Genomic DNA, 16679 nt, shown 5'->3' on the forward strand with positions numbered 1-16679 from the left:
CAAAGGAGAAAAATTGATTATTTTCAAGGTATCTAAATGAGAAACTCTTGAGAGCAGAAAAGGGATTCCTCTTGCCCTACAGCAATCTTTATAACCTACAAAAATCTGCCTTAGTCACTGCAGCATGGCTGCTTTTTTCATTTTGTTTCATTGGCTCTCATGAAGATTACTGATTGCAGACTGGGGGTGAAACAGAAAAGCCAGAGGAAGAATATTTTTCTAATAAAGCAGAACCACAAGTTTTATCTTGACTTATGTGGTCCAGCTGTCCCAGGGCAAGCTGAAAGATGATCACTTTCATTAAAAAAAAAATCGCTCTGGCTGCACAAAGCAAGCATCTTGGCTGCCTCGGAGACCTCTCCAGATAACAGCGCAGAAGTAATTTATCACAGAAAGAGAACCAGAGCTGCGTTCACAATCATGAGGAGATCAGATAAAGAGTCCTCCTTGTTCTCCTGTGTTGGTCAGCAGTTTCTTCTCATGAAATTGTTCCAGAATCTGTTCCCTTGGCCATCTACTTTTAAACGCTCATTAGAGGGGAACAGGGTGCAGCACACAGGGATTATTTGCACCTGCAGCCTCCACAGCAGCACTGCCTGGCATTGCAGGTCCCACAGTGCAGCTGCTGGGTCCCCCACTCATAGCAGCAGCTGCCCTCCTGTTTCCTTGGGTAGCTGTTGCTACCTGATGAACAGATCAAGCTCCCTGATCCCACAGCTGTACATCCTGGTGACCGTAGGAAGGGAAAGACCTTTTGCTCACTTGGCTACAGACAGAGGGAGGAAGCACAAGACAGCCAGTAACTTGTATCAACAGATCCAGACAATAGGAACAGAGCTCTGTGCCAGCATCGGCAGGCGGTTAAGATCCTGGTTTGGGGAAGGAATCCCATTCACACCCTCTGAAGAAGACCTCTGCCATTCTTACCAGGCTACAGTGCACATTTCTAAAGATGAACATTTGCAACAAGTCAGAAGCAAAGGAAGCTGCCAAGAGCAACAGCTGAGTAGTTCCTGGGAAAAGTAACCATGTGGAAACAGGAAGGCAGTGGTGGGCAAAATCACATCAGAGAGCAAAGCTTCAGCAGTGCTCCATGGCTGAAGAGCTTGGTATGGGCAGCTCATTTCAGGAGGAGCGACACAGCAGATCCTGGTGTCGGGGGCAAGTGATGGCAATGGCTGGCCACCAAACCCACCAGCCACCTGGCAGGATACTCACCAGACCACAGGATGGAGGAGGCATGGGTTGTGGAGAAGGGAGTAATTACCTTTGCTGAGCCTTAAACAGCATAAGGACATGAAACAGAGATGTTGGCAGTGGAGAAATGTAAAGTGCTTTAAGAAAGGCTTGTCAACATTGAAGTTAAGCTGGCAGGAAACCCAAGAACAGTGTGCAAAAGCAACCTTGGCAACCAGCCCTCAGAGAAAAGCATATCCTTACCTCGGGCACCTCACACGGCCTGTCCTTGCTACCCAAAGACAAATGAAGCTTGAGAACACTACACAAACTAGGAAGATGAACCTTCCTGTACTTCTTTGCTCCACAGGTTCAGCTACACTTTCTGCTTATTTCCAAAGCATGAACTGGTAACCCTGCCCAATTCGTGATTTCAAAATTAATTTATTTGTATTGAAACATTTAAAAGCATGAATATTTCAAGACAGTTGTATTTAAATATTTAAATAATTTTGTCAATGAAGACAAACCCAGTACTCTTAACAATTAATGATCTCTTTTTTATGCTTACTTTGGAAATTATGAAGTGGAAATGTGGATTGCCTCACTCCCTGGAGTGCCAAACTGAGGAATGGCTGTGGTACTGCTTGAGCAGCCTGACCATAAGGAATGCTCTGGTGATACAAGGTCACCTGAACTCAAGAGGCCCAACACATGGCCTTTTGAAGAGTCATAAAGGGCATCAGCTCGTCACTGACTACCAGATCAGAAAGTCAGTGAAAACTGAAAGAATCACACCACCACTCCAAACTTGGCACATTGTATTTCATGCTGAAAGCAGCAATATTAGCATCCAGATACTTCAGATGCTGAACCTGAACTGCTGTCAACCAGATAAGCAACCAGATACGGGTTTATGGGTTCATATTTATCTCCATATAAAAGTAAATATACCCGCACCCCCATACAGGTGTATGGGTAGCATGGTTGCATGTTCAGCAGTGGCATGCATGACAGGACCAGGATTATTTTCCCTTGCTCACTGCCCCTTTAACAGAACATGCTCTAAGCTGAACTGAGATCTTCATTCTAAAACAGCGGCAAAATTTCCAGCCTCATCACCGCCTGAAGACTAAACGAGATTATCCTAACAGATACTGTTACAGAAACATGCAGAGGATGTACAGCATCTTGAATACCTTTTATTTTGTGCCTCAGGAGAGCAGGTCATATTCCACAGCACATCATAAGAGAGACAACATACAAGTCTAGTGCTGTCCAGCGACTGGAAGGCAACAGGTTTTGGACCATGTACATACCACAAAACCTCTGCTGCACATTCTTTGAGTTGTGACAAAAGTGCAGGAAAATTTAAGTACCTATTTATTAGCAAGTAAAATGAGTTTTGACTTTATGGAAATAACATATTTAAATTATTATTTATTCAGTGGGAGAAAAAAATCCTAGGCTGTATCATAGCACCTCTTTACCTTATAGACTCTTAATGGGCTACACAGCTACTACACTGCAAGCTGCACAGGCTCACATCTCCTATTCTCAGTTTTTTTTTTTAAACTAAAAGAAACATCCCACAACCGGAATACAGAGTCTCTGAAAACAAATTCTAATTTCTGGCAACCTTGTACCTGGTGCAGCCCAAACTTCCCATAAAAAGCCAAAGTACAGACGAAACAAGAGGTGACAAAAGTCTTCCTAAAAGGAAGACTTTTCTTTTTTCAGAAGAAAACTCTGAATACTTGGTTTGTGTGTGCTCTAAATTTTCAAATACAAAAGCTATGTTACAGAGTATCTATGTGCCCTCATACAAAAATTATCTAACAAGAGCTTATAGTAATTTCTGATTATCCCGAGTATGTGTGTGGGAGGACAGAGAACAGAAATGGGGAGAAAGATGACAAGCATGATTAAAACAAGTTTCCTGATAAATGAAATCCCTGCTTCAGAGCAATTTGGAACACTAAAGCACTAGCCTATCTACAGACAGTATATCCCGAGTTCTGAGGAGTCCTAAAAGCAATTCAGCGTTTGCAGCTTCTGTCCTAGACAGTATATGTTGTCTGTTCTTTACATTATTCAATTTATTGAATTAAACTGAAAGCTGAAGGAGTGGAAGAGAAATACACAGGCAGCATACATCCTCTGTGATATATTAAAATATGAGATTTTGCAGTTCTGTTTACCTGAAAGGAAAAGCTATAGCCACAAGATAAATGGTATACTTGAAATTAGTTATAGCAAGGCCTGTATATAGACTACTGAAAGTGTTCTCATTTCTTCAGGAAGCTCTTTCTGAATAAAAAGTATTTCTGATAAGCATAACACAGGTAAAATAAAAATGAACATAAACAGTGATGACAGGGATAATGCAAGGGACATCTGCAGAAAATGAAACATTGTTCACTGTTTCACAGGCACAGATAGACATAAAAATTCCCCATCAATTTTTTAACAACTGTATCTTAAATATCAACTTCTTGGCTACTACATTTATCAGAACTGACACAAATTAAACAAAAAAAAAGAGACAGAAGAAAAAAATCCCATATTGACAGAAGTACCCAAAGAGGTTGCAAATGTGTTGTTACACAGCAGCCTCACTGGATATGCATAAAAGTTTGCAGAAGGCAAAAGAGAACACGCTAGCTGTGCGTGACTGCTGAAACCAGAGCTCTGGGACACAGCGGAGCTGTGTGGACAACTGGTGCCCTCTCCTGGATATCCTTGTTTTGCCAATTCAGAGCACAGCCACTGAAACGGCATTTTCTACCCATTCCTCAATGCACAGGCATTTGCTACTCCTTAAACTATTTCCTTTGAAAAATCAAAGACACAGGTCAATCTGGTTTGGATGGAAGAGAGAAAGTTAAAACATTTCCCAGAGAAGTACCTGGCTGTTTCAACTCTTTTAAAATTTCTGACACAGCAGGGTGTTACATCACAACATTGTTTATTATGTGACTTTTTACAATACAAACAAAAATACAGAAATGCAGTATATGAATACAGCTAAATGCGAAATGGTGATGTTTTTCTCGAGGCCATATTCCCATTTCTAGTAAAATAAAGAAAGACTGCACACAGGTAGAAACAGGTTGGTAGTTAACTCCACAATTTTGCCTAGAAATGACCTATAAATGTGTTTTCCTGCTACTTACCATAAAATGTAAAAAGGGAGTTAAAGGAAAGTTTTACTCACTGGTTCCTACCATATGAAAGAAGCTATACTCTATTTAGGAGGGCCAATATATGGAAAAATATCTAAATTAAATGTCATTACAAAAAATGAAGCAGTAATGAGATCCTTCTGGCTAAAGAAGTTACTAAATGAGAATAGCATATATTTAAAGAATCCAAAACATAAAAGGGTTGTTATAAAAAGCTTAGGTGCACTGTAAGCCTACAACTTTTGTTTTTCCATGTGTACTTTTAAACAATGGAAGTGTCAAAAATAGGGTCAACTGTGTTAGACTAAATTACATTATTGTATATGCTGCACTGAATGGAATTCTTGTATTACAATAATAGAGAAGCATCGTTTGCATCATATTATGGCAATTTATCCTTGCTAAAAACCGTCTAGAGTCCTTGCATTTTTTAATATCCTGTAAACCGTCAAACCACCAGAACATGATTGTACAACAGTAAAATGTTTTCTTCTGCATTAAAGTGACATCTGTTTAAAAAAACGAGGGAAAAAAAAAGGTACTTAGAGCTGTTATTTTTCCAAGTACACAACACCCTAGACAATTCAAGGCATCTCATTCTCCATCAAAATTAACAAAAATTTGTCATGCTGTTAAATCCATTACTATGGATACAACTGGTGCAAAATTGGTCAAACGGATCCAACAAACACTGATGTCCAGGCTGGCATATTGGCAACTAATACATAACTGGTGGTCAAAATGATGCATTTAAAATATCTTCCCTTTCTTCTTATTCTTTTCCAAGGTTCTAAAATGATATTGAAAAAAAAAGTTTGTTAAACAATACATACATACTCTGATTTAAAAAAAGTAATATATCACTAATGTATACCTTTTAAAACATGCATATTATAAAGCTTTACTGGTTGTAATATAATAATACAATGTATGAAATAAGTTTGTATGAGTACTTCTACTACATGAAGTCAGGCAACACATTTATCATCAGACTTCCCCTTCCAAGGACTAGGAGAATTAAACACTTTGATTCTGAAAGCTTTAACTCTTCATCCCTCAGAAGTCTGATGCAATCTAGCTTTCAAATACAAACAATTTTTTTAGATAGATCTAGTTATGCATGGATATGATGTGTTTGCAGATGAAAATCTGCTTTAGAAGCTAATAATCTTCCCTGTATTTCTGATATTTGCTCACTTTTAACTAAAAGCAGTTCAAGATTTTTCTTCGCTATTTTAAGTGATGCTTCCTTAGTGGTCTACCACCACTGACCATTATGACCACAGAAATTGCCTTTTAGCAGAAAGCTACAGAATATTCACTGTGAACTGCAGGACAAGACTCCAATTTACCTGGAAGAATTCTGTTGTTCCAAAATACGTTGTTGAGCTTCCCAGTTTGCTTTCTCATCCTCAAACTGGCGACGCTTTTCCTCCAATTCTTTGTGTTGTGCCTCCAAATTCTTTTTCATTTGCTCATGGCGTCGCTGCAGCTATAGGAAAAGTTATGAACAGAGTCAGTAAGCGCACAAAACACAACAAATTTTGGAGCTGTAGCAATAAACATCAACTGTATTAACACAAGGAAATACTGTATTGTAATTTCTCTTCAGAGAAGGTTACTTTTAGACCAAAACCTCAGTAACAGAAACAAAAAGGCTATTAATCCCATAGCCTTATTCTTAAAGTTAACAGAAAAGACTCCAAATGCTGCCTGAGTTACAAACAGGAGTTGTAAGCAGCTACATGTGGCAAACAAAAGGAAATTCAAGAATATATTGGTATTTGACACAAATTTTAAGAAGCAAATTGCAGAGCATTTGACTGTCGCTAATGCATAAATAGCAGCATTTTTGACTTTGTGTCGGAAAAATACCCAAACATTGATTTAACCCTACAGTATTAACTATATTAAGGATCTATTTGGGAAAAAAAGATTATTAAGTGGATTACTTTATTCACTAATTAAATGAATTCTTGTTAGTATTATTGAAGGAAACTGTCTACACTGTCAGAACAGTATAAGAAGTCTCTCCTGCAAGGTGATGGGACAGACTGACAATCAAATGTGTCGTATGTGAGAGCAGAGACAGTGTCAGATAAAAGTTATTGCTTTTGTGTGGTGTAACATGTTTTTGAATTGAGAAAGAAAAATCCCTCTTTTTCTTACTTTCTTGCAAGTCCCTGTCTTACACAAACCCTTCAAAACATATTTTCTTTTACAGGGTTTTTAAATGCTTCATACTCAGCACCGTCTACTGCCTACTTTTCTGCAGTTAGACTGACTGGAGTATCTTGGCATGTATATCTTCATTTGTTTCTCAGAAAAAAAAAATTAGATGGATGTGTCTTTTCCCCTGATCCAGTATGCCTTGGCTCCTTACAGTGCTGAGGCTGCCAAGCATTTCAACCACCCTTCCAGGTTTCCTCACTTCCCCTCAAATTTGGAGCCAAACTTTCTTTAGGAACTTCCAACAGTTTTGAACTTCTCTATTAAGCTTCTTGTGAGAATTTGCCTTCCCAAAACTTAATTTTCTACTTAAATGTAATTTCATAATAGTCTCTCAAAAAGATCACTTCAAGAGCTGCTTGAAGCCCATAAAAAGTTTCACTGTGAGGACTTCACACAGAGATGACAGAATTTGGTAACAGTGTTAAGTATCCATAAAATTTATGTGTGCTCAAACAACACCAAAACACTGACAACAACATATCCCTGACTCGTTCGTAGCCTAGTAATTCACATAGAGAGGACTTCTTATAGACACAGTATCAAATTCCTGAAATCTTTTTTTTAATATGCAAAACAAACTATCATTACTACATTAGCTTATGTAAACCATAAAAGTCTCAAGAACTTTTTAAAGCACATGGAAGAAAACAGGCATAAAATATTCCAAAGAGGACGGAGAAAAAGAGTAAGAAATTTAAAGATTATTTTAACATACTGTGACTGAAAATAAAATGAGAATGCCCATGAACATTTCAATTCTATTTTATGTTTGGATTTATACTGTTTCTGCAAAGACAACAAGCTGAGAAAGAACAGCTGGGTTGTCTTTAAACATAAAATCTGACTGTGGAATCAGTTCCTAGACAGAGGTTGTTGCAATGTCTTGGCAAAAGCAGTTCTCTCTACACTTGTTCAGTCTCAAGCATAGTGGGGTTTAAGACATTTCAATTACCTCAGCTTCAGAGTCCTTCAGTTTCTGAACTTTTTCTTTGACTTTCATGTCAAACACCTGTTCCATCTCCATTTCCATCTTTTTCATTTTGGCTACATGCTCCCTCCTCTCCTCCTCCATCTGTGCCAGCGGGCTCCTGCCATAAATCCAGAAGAAGTAGTTAGCCAATAAGAACGTTTTTCCCTGTCAGTTACATTAGGGCTTCTGTAAAAAACCAAGACAAAAATGCTGAAGCATTAAGATAAATAACATCACCATGCGCACTGCTAGCTTAAATTCAATCTGTATATTATATTAACTCTTAAGCTTTCCTCAAAAAGACATTTCATACAAAATCTTTTCCTCCACTACAACTGATTAACATTACATTTAGATTAAGAGAAACTCTTGACTTGCTACCTTTAGTAGAACCTGGTCATGAGAAGACAGGAAATTAAAGTTACAACCAAAATAATTAGCATTTTCGAAGTGATCTTCAGGTGTCTTTTTCCTTCCCACTCAAATATATATAAAAATGAACGGACATAGCAAAAATCTGAAGAGTGCTGCAGATAAAAGTCCCATTTCCTCTCAGTCTTCACTGTTCAAAGTGAGCCCAAGAGAAAGTAAACATTACAACTATGTTGAATGCTGTGGTCATGCTTTAGAACAGATAGCAACTTTGCAAAAAAAGTTCAGACAACTGAACATCTGTAGTTCAAGGCAGTGTTAGTTGGAAGACTTTCCTATAGAAAGCTAAACTTAACGTATAAAAATCATGTACATTATTTTTAGTTTTCCTATACACTTTTCGGTAACTATTTTCCTGGACTCTACTCAGTTTTTAAAGCTATGTGAGCTTGCTATCCCGTTATGGTAATACAGGTCATAAATAGCAAGCTTCACATTACATATCCAATTAAAAAAGAATTATTTTGACCTAGTGATGATTGCTACATGCAGTCTCATAAGACTTTTCTGCTGTTCAACAAAGAGCAATCAAAGCAAATCACTGGCCTCTTGTTTCAGTTTTGAGTATAGTCAGATTAAGAGGAATGACAAAGTTTTAACTATTGTGTTGATAAAAATTAAGAACTGAATATATCTTAAACTGTTAAAATCAACTAGCAGAGGAGATCTACTATAATGTAGGCAAAAGTCACTCAGACCAGCAAATTGTAAAATAGAGGTGGCACACCTAAGCCCTGTAAAAATTAAATTTTGATTTCTTAAAAAAACATCAAACAACAAAACCCCCCTGTTCTGATTCTGATCATGAAGAAAGAGCATTCTAAAAGGAGAAGTGACTAATTTTCAGTGATAACTGAAACACAATTAGCAACGTTGATTTTGACTCAGAATTTGCCACTCCTTTTTAAAGGAAAGACGTTATCTATCAAACATAGTTAAGAACTGGTTTGACATTTAATTGCTCATTTTATCCTTCCTGCTTGCCCATTTTCACCAACTAACCACACAGTGAATGTAATCAATGCCATATGAACTCAAGGCTGTATGAACCTTATCCTCAAATATTAGTATTTTAGAAGTGACAATTGGTGGGGTGTGAGGAGAAAGTAAATGGCATTTAAAAAAAAAATTAAAGTGAATCTGAACTAATAGTTGCAAAGCTTGGATTGGTGAATAAAATGCTGTATAATATATGGAACAGAAACTGATCCTCAGTCTAACGTTTACTTCAGCCCTTCAAAAGGCCAACTGCTAGCAGCTTTTGTAAGGAATAAAAAATGGTTAAACACAGGTAAAGTACAATAATACACAAAAATAAGAGGAAAATGAAAGAAGTGAGTAGCAGTACTTGTGGAAGCTAACCAGCTGTCAAAATAAAACTATTTTCTTGTTACCCTTTAGAAACGTAAAGTTCTCAAATGTATCTGCTCTTCAAAAATTAACCTAGGAAGTAGGTCTGAATATTGAGGAATCATTGCTGCAGTTTCTAGAGACTTAACAGGAACAGAACTGCTCTGCTATTGACAACCTGATAATCTAATGGGGATGTCATGCGAGCTGTATTTGAGAAAGTGGTAAAAATCAGCCTGCACAGAAAATTTGATAAACTACCAAGCAAGTATTTACATCTGAGAGCTTTACAACATATGTCACAACTGGCTTTGTTAGGTGAGTAAAAGCACATAATCCTGTATTTCAGGATAAAACCATACAATGGACTTAAATAAAAAAAACAGCTGAAGAAAAAAAAAATAAAACCACTAAAAGATGTAAAACTTTTCACTTATTTAACAGGATGTATGTTAAAACAGACCTCCAAGTTAATCTGCAAAAATTACAAATTATTCTAGAAAGTGGAACCTCTGCGAGCCAGTAATAAGATAAAACCACAGTCAGAAAAGATTAGAGTAATAATTTCCCAATCCAATGGAGAGTTGTAAATTTACAGATGAGGATGCAAATTCCACTAATTCTTTATATCATCTCTATAAAAATGATGGAGCTATGGATAGAAACTGGGGGAATTTAATAATATATGCACTTCTACTCATCGTTCAAATTTGGCCAAATTTGTCTGGAGGCTGAGCCAAACAGCTTCTAAAGAGGATGAGTTTTTACAGAGATATTTGTCACTGAAAGTATTTATAAATTCTTAGTTTGCATTAGCACAGCTTTAGAACAAAACAAAAAACAAAACTGCTGGGGGAAGGGGGGGGAGGGAAACAATGCCAAGAATGGGATAACAGGAAACTTAAATTTGAAACATTAAACAGCAAAATCCTTTCTTGTGTTTATAAAATTTGTCTTTAAGGTTTTTCGAAAAATTTAAATGACCACTTACATGCCTTCAACTGTGTCAAATCTAAAAAACAAAAAATACAGAGGCTTAGCTTAGCATGCTTAAATAAAACCACAAAACAAAAAAGCAGTAATTAAAAAAGTAAATTCATTATTAATAGATTCCTAAAGCTAATTATGTGCTCCCCTAAAAGCAAATTTTTCACAGTAAAAGGAAAGACTTCATTAAATCTTGTTAAATTTATTTCAAATTCAGTTAGTAAATCACTACACCATGTAAATAGTAATGCAGGTTTCATGTGCAGATACTTTCAGGAATTGTTTCCCTAGAAAACACATGCTTTTAAAGCGATTTTAAATATTTTAGTGACATGAACAACCACTTATTCTAAACATGTTTTTGGAAAGTAATGCCATATGGAGGCTTATCTGTGTTCAGTTAAAAATTGTCACCTAGTAAAGGGCATAGTATTACAAGGAATGTCCCTGTGCTACAAAAAGAGCACTTGAGGTCAATGGCCAGCAGAGGTCTCACCGGCAGCTGAGTCTCACCATAGAGAAATATGGACTTCATAACATTACAACTGTTTCACAGAATTCGCTAAGAATATAGGCAAAAGGAGTTAGAAGTAGTCTAAGGTAAGCAGTTAGAAGGACCTCTACACATTGTGTATTCTGTTACCTTTGTGACAGATTATTGAACAAGATCAGTAAAAGGCTCATCTTTACAGTGTACAATACGCCTTTCAATAAAATCAGGTTTTACTTTTAAACTCACTGAAGGCATCAGTTTCATACAGCAAACTGAAAAAAATTCTCAAAAATTAAATTTCAGAGCAAATGTCCATTTTCCCACATGTCACGTAGCACACACGTGAAATTACAATTACCACATAGACTGAAGAGACAAGTTAACCATGTATGTGAAAATTATCCTTGACATATTATTTTACTATTTAATAGCTGGGATTATGTTGAAGATTTGAAGAAATCAGACACCAAACCTAAAATACAAAGCAGCTTCATAATCCTGGAAAATACACGATTTGGATTGCTCTTAGGTCAGTGAGTTACTTGTGGAACAGTCAACTACAGTTTCACCAAATCAAAGGAGACAAATCAGAGAAAATTATCAACTGGACAGAAGAGACTGTTTCAATTCATTTGCACGGTGTTATTAAAACTTGTAGCACATACTTCTGCTTGTTTTCACATTTGCATTTTGTTTAAAGATGTTAACAGCTGCATGTAAAACAAAGATCTGCCAAGATGATAAAAATACAGCTGTTCTAAAGGTACAAAAGGTCAATCCAGTCTCCAACAGCTGCCAGCAGGAGATACTTTTGGAAAAGTGCTAGAACCACTGAGTGTACATCTCCTCTTACGCATACCCAGGCTACAAAAGAAGAGCAGTGTACGAGTTTCCAGAGCCAGAGGTGGCATATGTGTGTAACAACACGCTCCTAACACCACCAGATAGCATCAGAGCACGTCTCCATTCTCATACAGAGATACAGGATCTGCCTCCCGTGAAAGCATCAGATTACCAGAGAACAAGTCAAATATTGCTCCATTTTTGAGACCACAAACACTTCTTTCAAAAGGCAAGCAGGCAAGCATAAAACTCCTAAGGAGATGCACAGATGAACAGTTAATATCTGTTCTTCCCTCTTTCAACTAATCTCCAGTAAGACACATGGTTATTATGAAAATTCCTTCTATGGTGCTTCAACTATGCTGGAATCAAAAGTATGAAAATGCATTGAAGCCAAAAAAGCATGTGAAAGCTTAAAAAAATGCTGCAACTCAACATATGGATAAGGTACCAAGACAAGAACAGTATCAGACACTTAACAACCAGCATACGCATCCAAGAATTTTATTTATTTACTTGTTGCCCTATGTTTGGAGGAATGACCTCTAAGAAAAGGTTCAAAATACTTCTTCAAAGTTTGCAATAGATTTTGGCATCTTTCAGATGGCTGAATCAAACAAACTGTGATAACTTACTACTTTTCTTCAATAAAAGAAAACTCAAACAGCTAAAAGCACCAGTTTGTATTTATTCACTTCTGAGCTGCAGTACTGCAGTGTTCTAAGCAATGGATTTCTCATGGAAAAAAACTGTTCCTAAAGGTACATTTACCTAGAAATATTCAGGTGGGACAGCAGAGCGACCAAAGATGGCAGAAGACACAAAAATAAGCATGCTTGAGAGAGCAGAGTAATTCTAGTCCCTCTTAGGATCATTTCTAGCTAAAAAGGAAATCTCAGCAATGCTATCTGCAACTTACAGTGAAGAGGTGGAATGAGTAACACAAGAACAGCTTTGAAACCTTCTGGTAGAAGGTCTGTGATGTTTGCAATATGGGAATAGAAAAAAAAAAAATTAAAAATCACTGCATTATTATTTTTAAAAAGAATGCAGAATAGCAAATCCTTACTTGAATTAGGTAAGGGACTAAGCCTGTAAGTGCAGACTAACAGAAACCTAAGCAGGTACAAACCAAAAAACGGTAAAAGCATTATCACTAAAATGAAGGGGTTTTTTTAATCTAAGGAAAACACATTCAGATTTGGAAAGGGATAAAAAAATAGTATTAAGCACCAAAAAAAATCCCAAACAAAACAAAAACTTCATCTGATAGCCAAAACTGCACTAAAAAAGTTTCACTTTTCAGTACAGTAATAGCAAATAATAGTACAGTAAGAAGTATAGTACTAGCAGAGTCCTGGAGGAAATGCAGAATTTTCTATTCTGTGCTACTATTAACACACCATCACCTCAGCAAAGAGGAAGTTGGCTCAAGTTCTTGTGCTCAAGCCCATTTCCTTCTCCAATGTGCCCACCTGCACTGTTTTGTTCTCAAATGCACAAGCTACCTTACATGCCTCCCGCTCCAATTTTTCCACACTGACTACGCCACTTAGTAATTTTAGCTCTCAATACCCCTCCCCTCCCTACCAACAACACTGCAGTGCTATGAGGACAAGTGTAGGCTGCGAAATATTTCTAATGTACTCAGTATATGCATTCAGAAGCCTTGAGATGCGAGTCAGGGGTAACGTGATAGCAAGGAACATGACAGTGAGAAGTAACCACTGTGTTAGGGATACACTTATTTGAAGACTTCTTTTTTAAGACTTGACCTCACTACAAACCTTACCTAAATTGAAGTACACTTTTGAAAATTTGATATAACTGACATATAATAATATACCTTTTGTCAGTGCTGAGGAGGGAAGCCTCGTGTAGGCTCACACGAGATGAAACTAAATCACGTCCACTTACAATCATTCCCTCACAGGCACTTTCAAAGCTTTAAGGTAGTGTAGAATAGACTTTAGTGAACAAAGGCTTTACTGTCATACATATGGGAACAGCAGGTATTTCCATCTAATGTCAGGGATGTTTTTTCAGAAGGAACAGCTATAATTTGGGCTATCATTAGCTGAACAGAATACTACTAGGGTTTAGACAAAACAAAACAGCAACAAAACCCGAATCCCCTGCATTGCAACTCTCCTCTCACAAAAGATGAAGATGTTGCAATAATTTCCCTGCCATGATAAGCAGCCCTAGAAGTAGCCAGGGCAGCATTTCAAAGATGACAGTACGGCATCTGAATTTACAAAGTTTCTAAACAAACATTAACCCATTCTTCTCAAAAACATCCCTGACACTGCACATCGAGCATTCACACAAAAAGAGCCAATAATTCCAAAAGTAGTGTATACACCAAAAGAGAATTAGTGCACAACAACTTTGCAGTAAGTACCTGTGAAATAAAACTAATACTGAAATAGTAAATGTAAGGATTCTTTTCAGAACTGAATCTGACTAAAACCTAGTTATTTCAAATGTTCAGATAAACTAGTGTAAGTCTTAGTGAAATTTAAAAAACCCCACCAAACAACAGATCTTAAGTAAACCAGAAGTATACAGTGTTCAGGCCACAACACAGTGAATAGGCAACTGACTGGAAGATAAACACAAACAAAACCACTCTCCACCCCAAAAAATCCCACCACACATACACAAAATCAACCAAACAAAAAAAAACACAAAGCAAAAATATTAAAGTTCAATACAACCTTAAGAACTTACTTTGTTAGCTGTCCTTTATTTTTGTTGTTGTCAACACCGTTGTATGTAACAGCTGCCAGTTTTCTGCTTCTGTAATTCTCATAATGTACATTGTTGGTGACATCCTTCAGGTCCTGCATATGAGTTCTGTCAACAGGTGTAAATTATCAGCTTAGTGCAGAAACACAAAACGGTCCATGTTCATTTTGCAAATTGTCTTAATTAAATTATATCCCTCCATTAATGTCCCATTCCTCACAATTTTGTCATTCTTCCATTTAAATCAGAGCTATCAAGACAGCAAAGTCACAGAAATACCAGATTATTTTGCACTGAACTATCCTGAGTTTGCAATATTCCAAACATTAACTTACAGGACCAATCTTTGGAAAATTTGACTCCTGTGGAAAAACTTGCAAGTATTTGGAGAACAGATAAGAAAACTGCGTATTGCTATTGCAGTGGGTGTGACAAAGCATGTCAGGCAAGAAACAAGCCAAAACTTCCTAGTTTCTACCTTTTATGCCTGCAAAAGGTAAAGGTAAAGCTCAAGACTAAGATACAAACATTAGCTTCCTTTAATTTTCCATCATCAGCTTGGAGAAAAGCAAAGATTAACAAACAAATTAACAGCTGTTACAGCAGATGTCACCTACTGAACTGCTGTGGGTATAGGACTCAGCGCCTAACACAACAAAGTGCAGGCAGTCTTGCTTTAGACAACTGAAAGGTTTTTTAAAATGCCTACAACTAAGTATACATCAACACTAACAAACAACTCAGGTTCCTATGGTTTATCAGAGTTTTTAAGAACAAGTAATCAGAAAGTAAACAGCACAATTAAAAAAAATCCTCATCACCACCACCGCTTGCTAAATATGTGGTTAAACAAGATATCAAAAAGTGTAAAATACTGTTTACAATTAAAAATATGGGGATTAATATGAACTCACTAGCTCAAATCCTTTCTTTCTCCAATATTTGACCTTCTAATCTCAGACATACTAGAAAACTTAATGTTACCTGTGAGTTACTTACCTTATCAACATGTTCCTCAGAATTGTGAAGTCACAGTGTTCACCATTTTCAACTACCGAAAGAGGTAAATTTTTGTTGAGATGCCAATGAAAATACATGTCTTACATAGACATAAGGCTTTTAGGTGTCACCCATCTCCTATGTTCATTCCAACCACAGATTACTTCCACCCTCTCCTTATTCAAACAATATTTTTTCATTTTAATTTTAATGTGGATTTAGTTTATTAACTAAGCAAAGGAAGGCTGTATATTTAATTTGATGCACCTGCCTACAGACCAAAAGAGAGGGGTGGCAGTTGTAATCAGATGCCACCTATTCCAGTCACACCTATCATCCCATTACTGTAGAAGAGGCTGATGCTGAGTGGCATTTCTTTGCTAAGGTACTGAATTGACACTGAAGAAAAATGCACACCCCAAAACACTCTGGTGAACAGAGAAGGCAACACACAAAGCTCTTGGTGCACACAAAAGAAAGGCATGAGGAGGGTTCAGGTTCAATGTGCCCCTGAAGTAGAGATGGACATTTTCATGGAAGGAAGGAAGAAGGAAGAATTTCATCCAAGTAAGTTCAGTGAATCCTACAAAAAATGAAGCACATGAAGTCTCTTCATGTGTTCCTCTTGTATCTGCATTCCGCATTATTTTATTCTGTGGTTTTACACAAATTGGTAAGTTCCACTCAGTGCATGCAGTCATAATCCCCAAAAAGCATCATCTCTGAGTATTCTGCCCTTAGCTGACAGACTCAAAACCACTTAAAGATGTTCCTTTCAGTTAGGCTTGTTCACCCCTTCCAGAAGTTGTCCAATTACATGAGTGTGAACACATTTATGGAGTTTGTTTTAAAACACAGAAAAGCAGCACCATTTTGTACATATTCATACGCTAATGCGAGAGCCTTAAAACAAAGCTTGACCCTCTCTGGTGCAGCTGGTTTTTACTTTCTGCCAAACCTCATTTCCTGCCAGACACACACTTCAAAGTGCTACAGCATTTCTCTTTAAAGTACTGGTCCATACTCTGCTTGTTGGCTTGGTGGGTTTTTTGTCTATTTTACACTGCATCAACTTTATAGTCCATTGCCCTTGGAAGGCAGAAAGAGGAAAAAAAAAATCTCTTTATTCAATACATGCAGATTACAAGGAAAAAAACTCAAATGACCATGGAGAAACAGTTTAATAGCGACTGTTTCACTATACAGCATAGTGCAAGCTTTATTTTTCATGTGCCATTTGAAATAAGTGAATGGCATTAAA

General features: G+C 37.1%; 1 protein-coding gene across 2 annotated transcripts; it reads right to left on the reverse strand.

The window, feature by feature from the left end:
- Nucleotides 1-4125: 4125 nt before the first annotated feature.
- On the reverse strand, nucleotides 4126-15474 carry LOC104538112 (septin-7-like). 2 transcript variants are annotated; one of them, XM_010181192.1, is made up of 6 exons: nucleotides 15419-15472; nucleotides 14402-14527; nucleotides 10337-10357; nucleotides 7546-7681; nucleotides 5714-5853; nucleotides 4128-5151 (listed from the first exon to the last, which is right to left on the reverse strand). In XM_010181192.1, the coding sequence occupies exons 1-6, from the start codon at nucleotides 15427-15429 to the stop codon at nucleotides 5112-5114; spliced, it is 474 nt and encodes a 157-aa protein (XP_010179494.1). In that variant the 5' UTR covers nucleotides 15430-15472; the 3' UTR covers nucleotides 4128-5111. The 2 variants fall into 2 exon arrangements, with proteins under 2 accessions (XP_010179496.1, XP_010179494.1); XM_010181194.1 differs by lacking the exon at nucleotides 10337-10357 and having other exon boundaries at nucleotides 4126-5151; nucleotides 15419-15474.
- Between the last annotated feature and the right edge of the window lie 1205 nt (nucleotides 15475-16679).

The sequence above is a fragment of the Mesitornis unicolor genome, unplaced genomic scaffold (genome assembly GCF_000695765.1).
Source record: "Mesitornis unicolor isolate BGI_N332 unplaced genomic scaffold, ASM69576v1 scaffold48303, whole genome shotgun sequence".
NCBI classification, from domain to species: Eukaryota; Metazoa; Chordata; class Aves; order Mesitornithiformes; family Mesitornithidae; genus Mesitornis; species Mesitornis unicolor.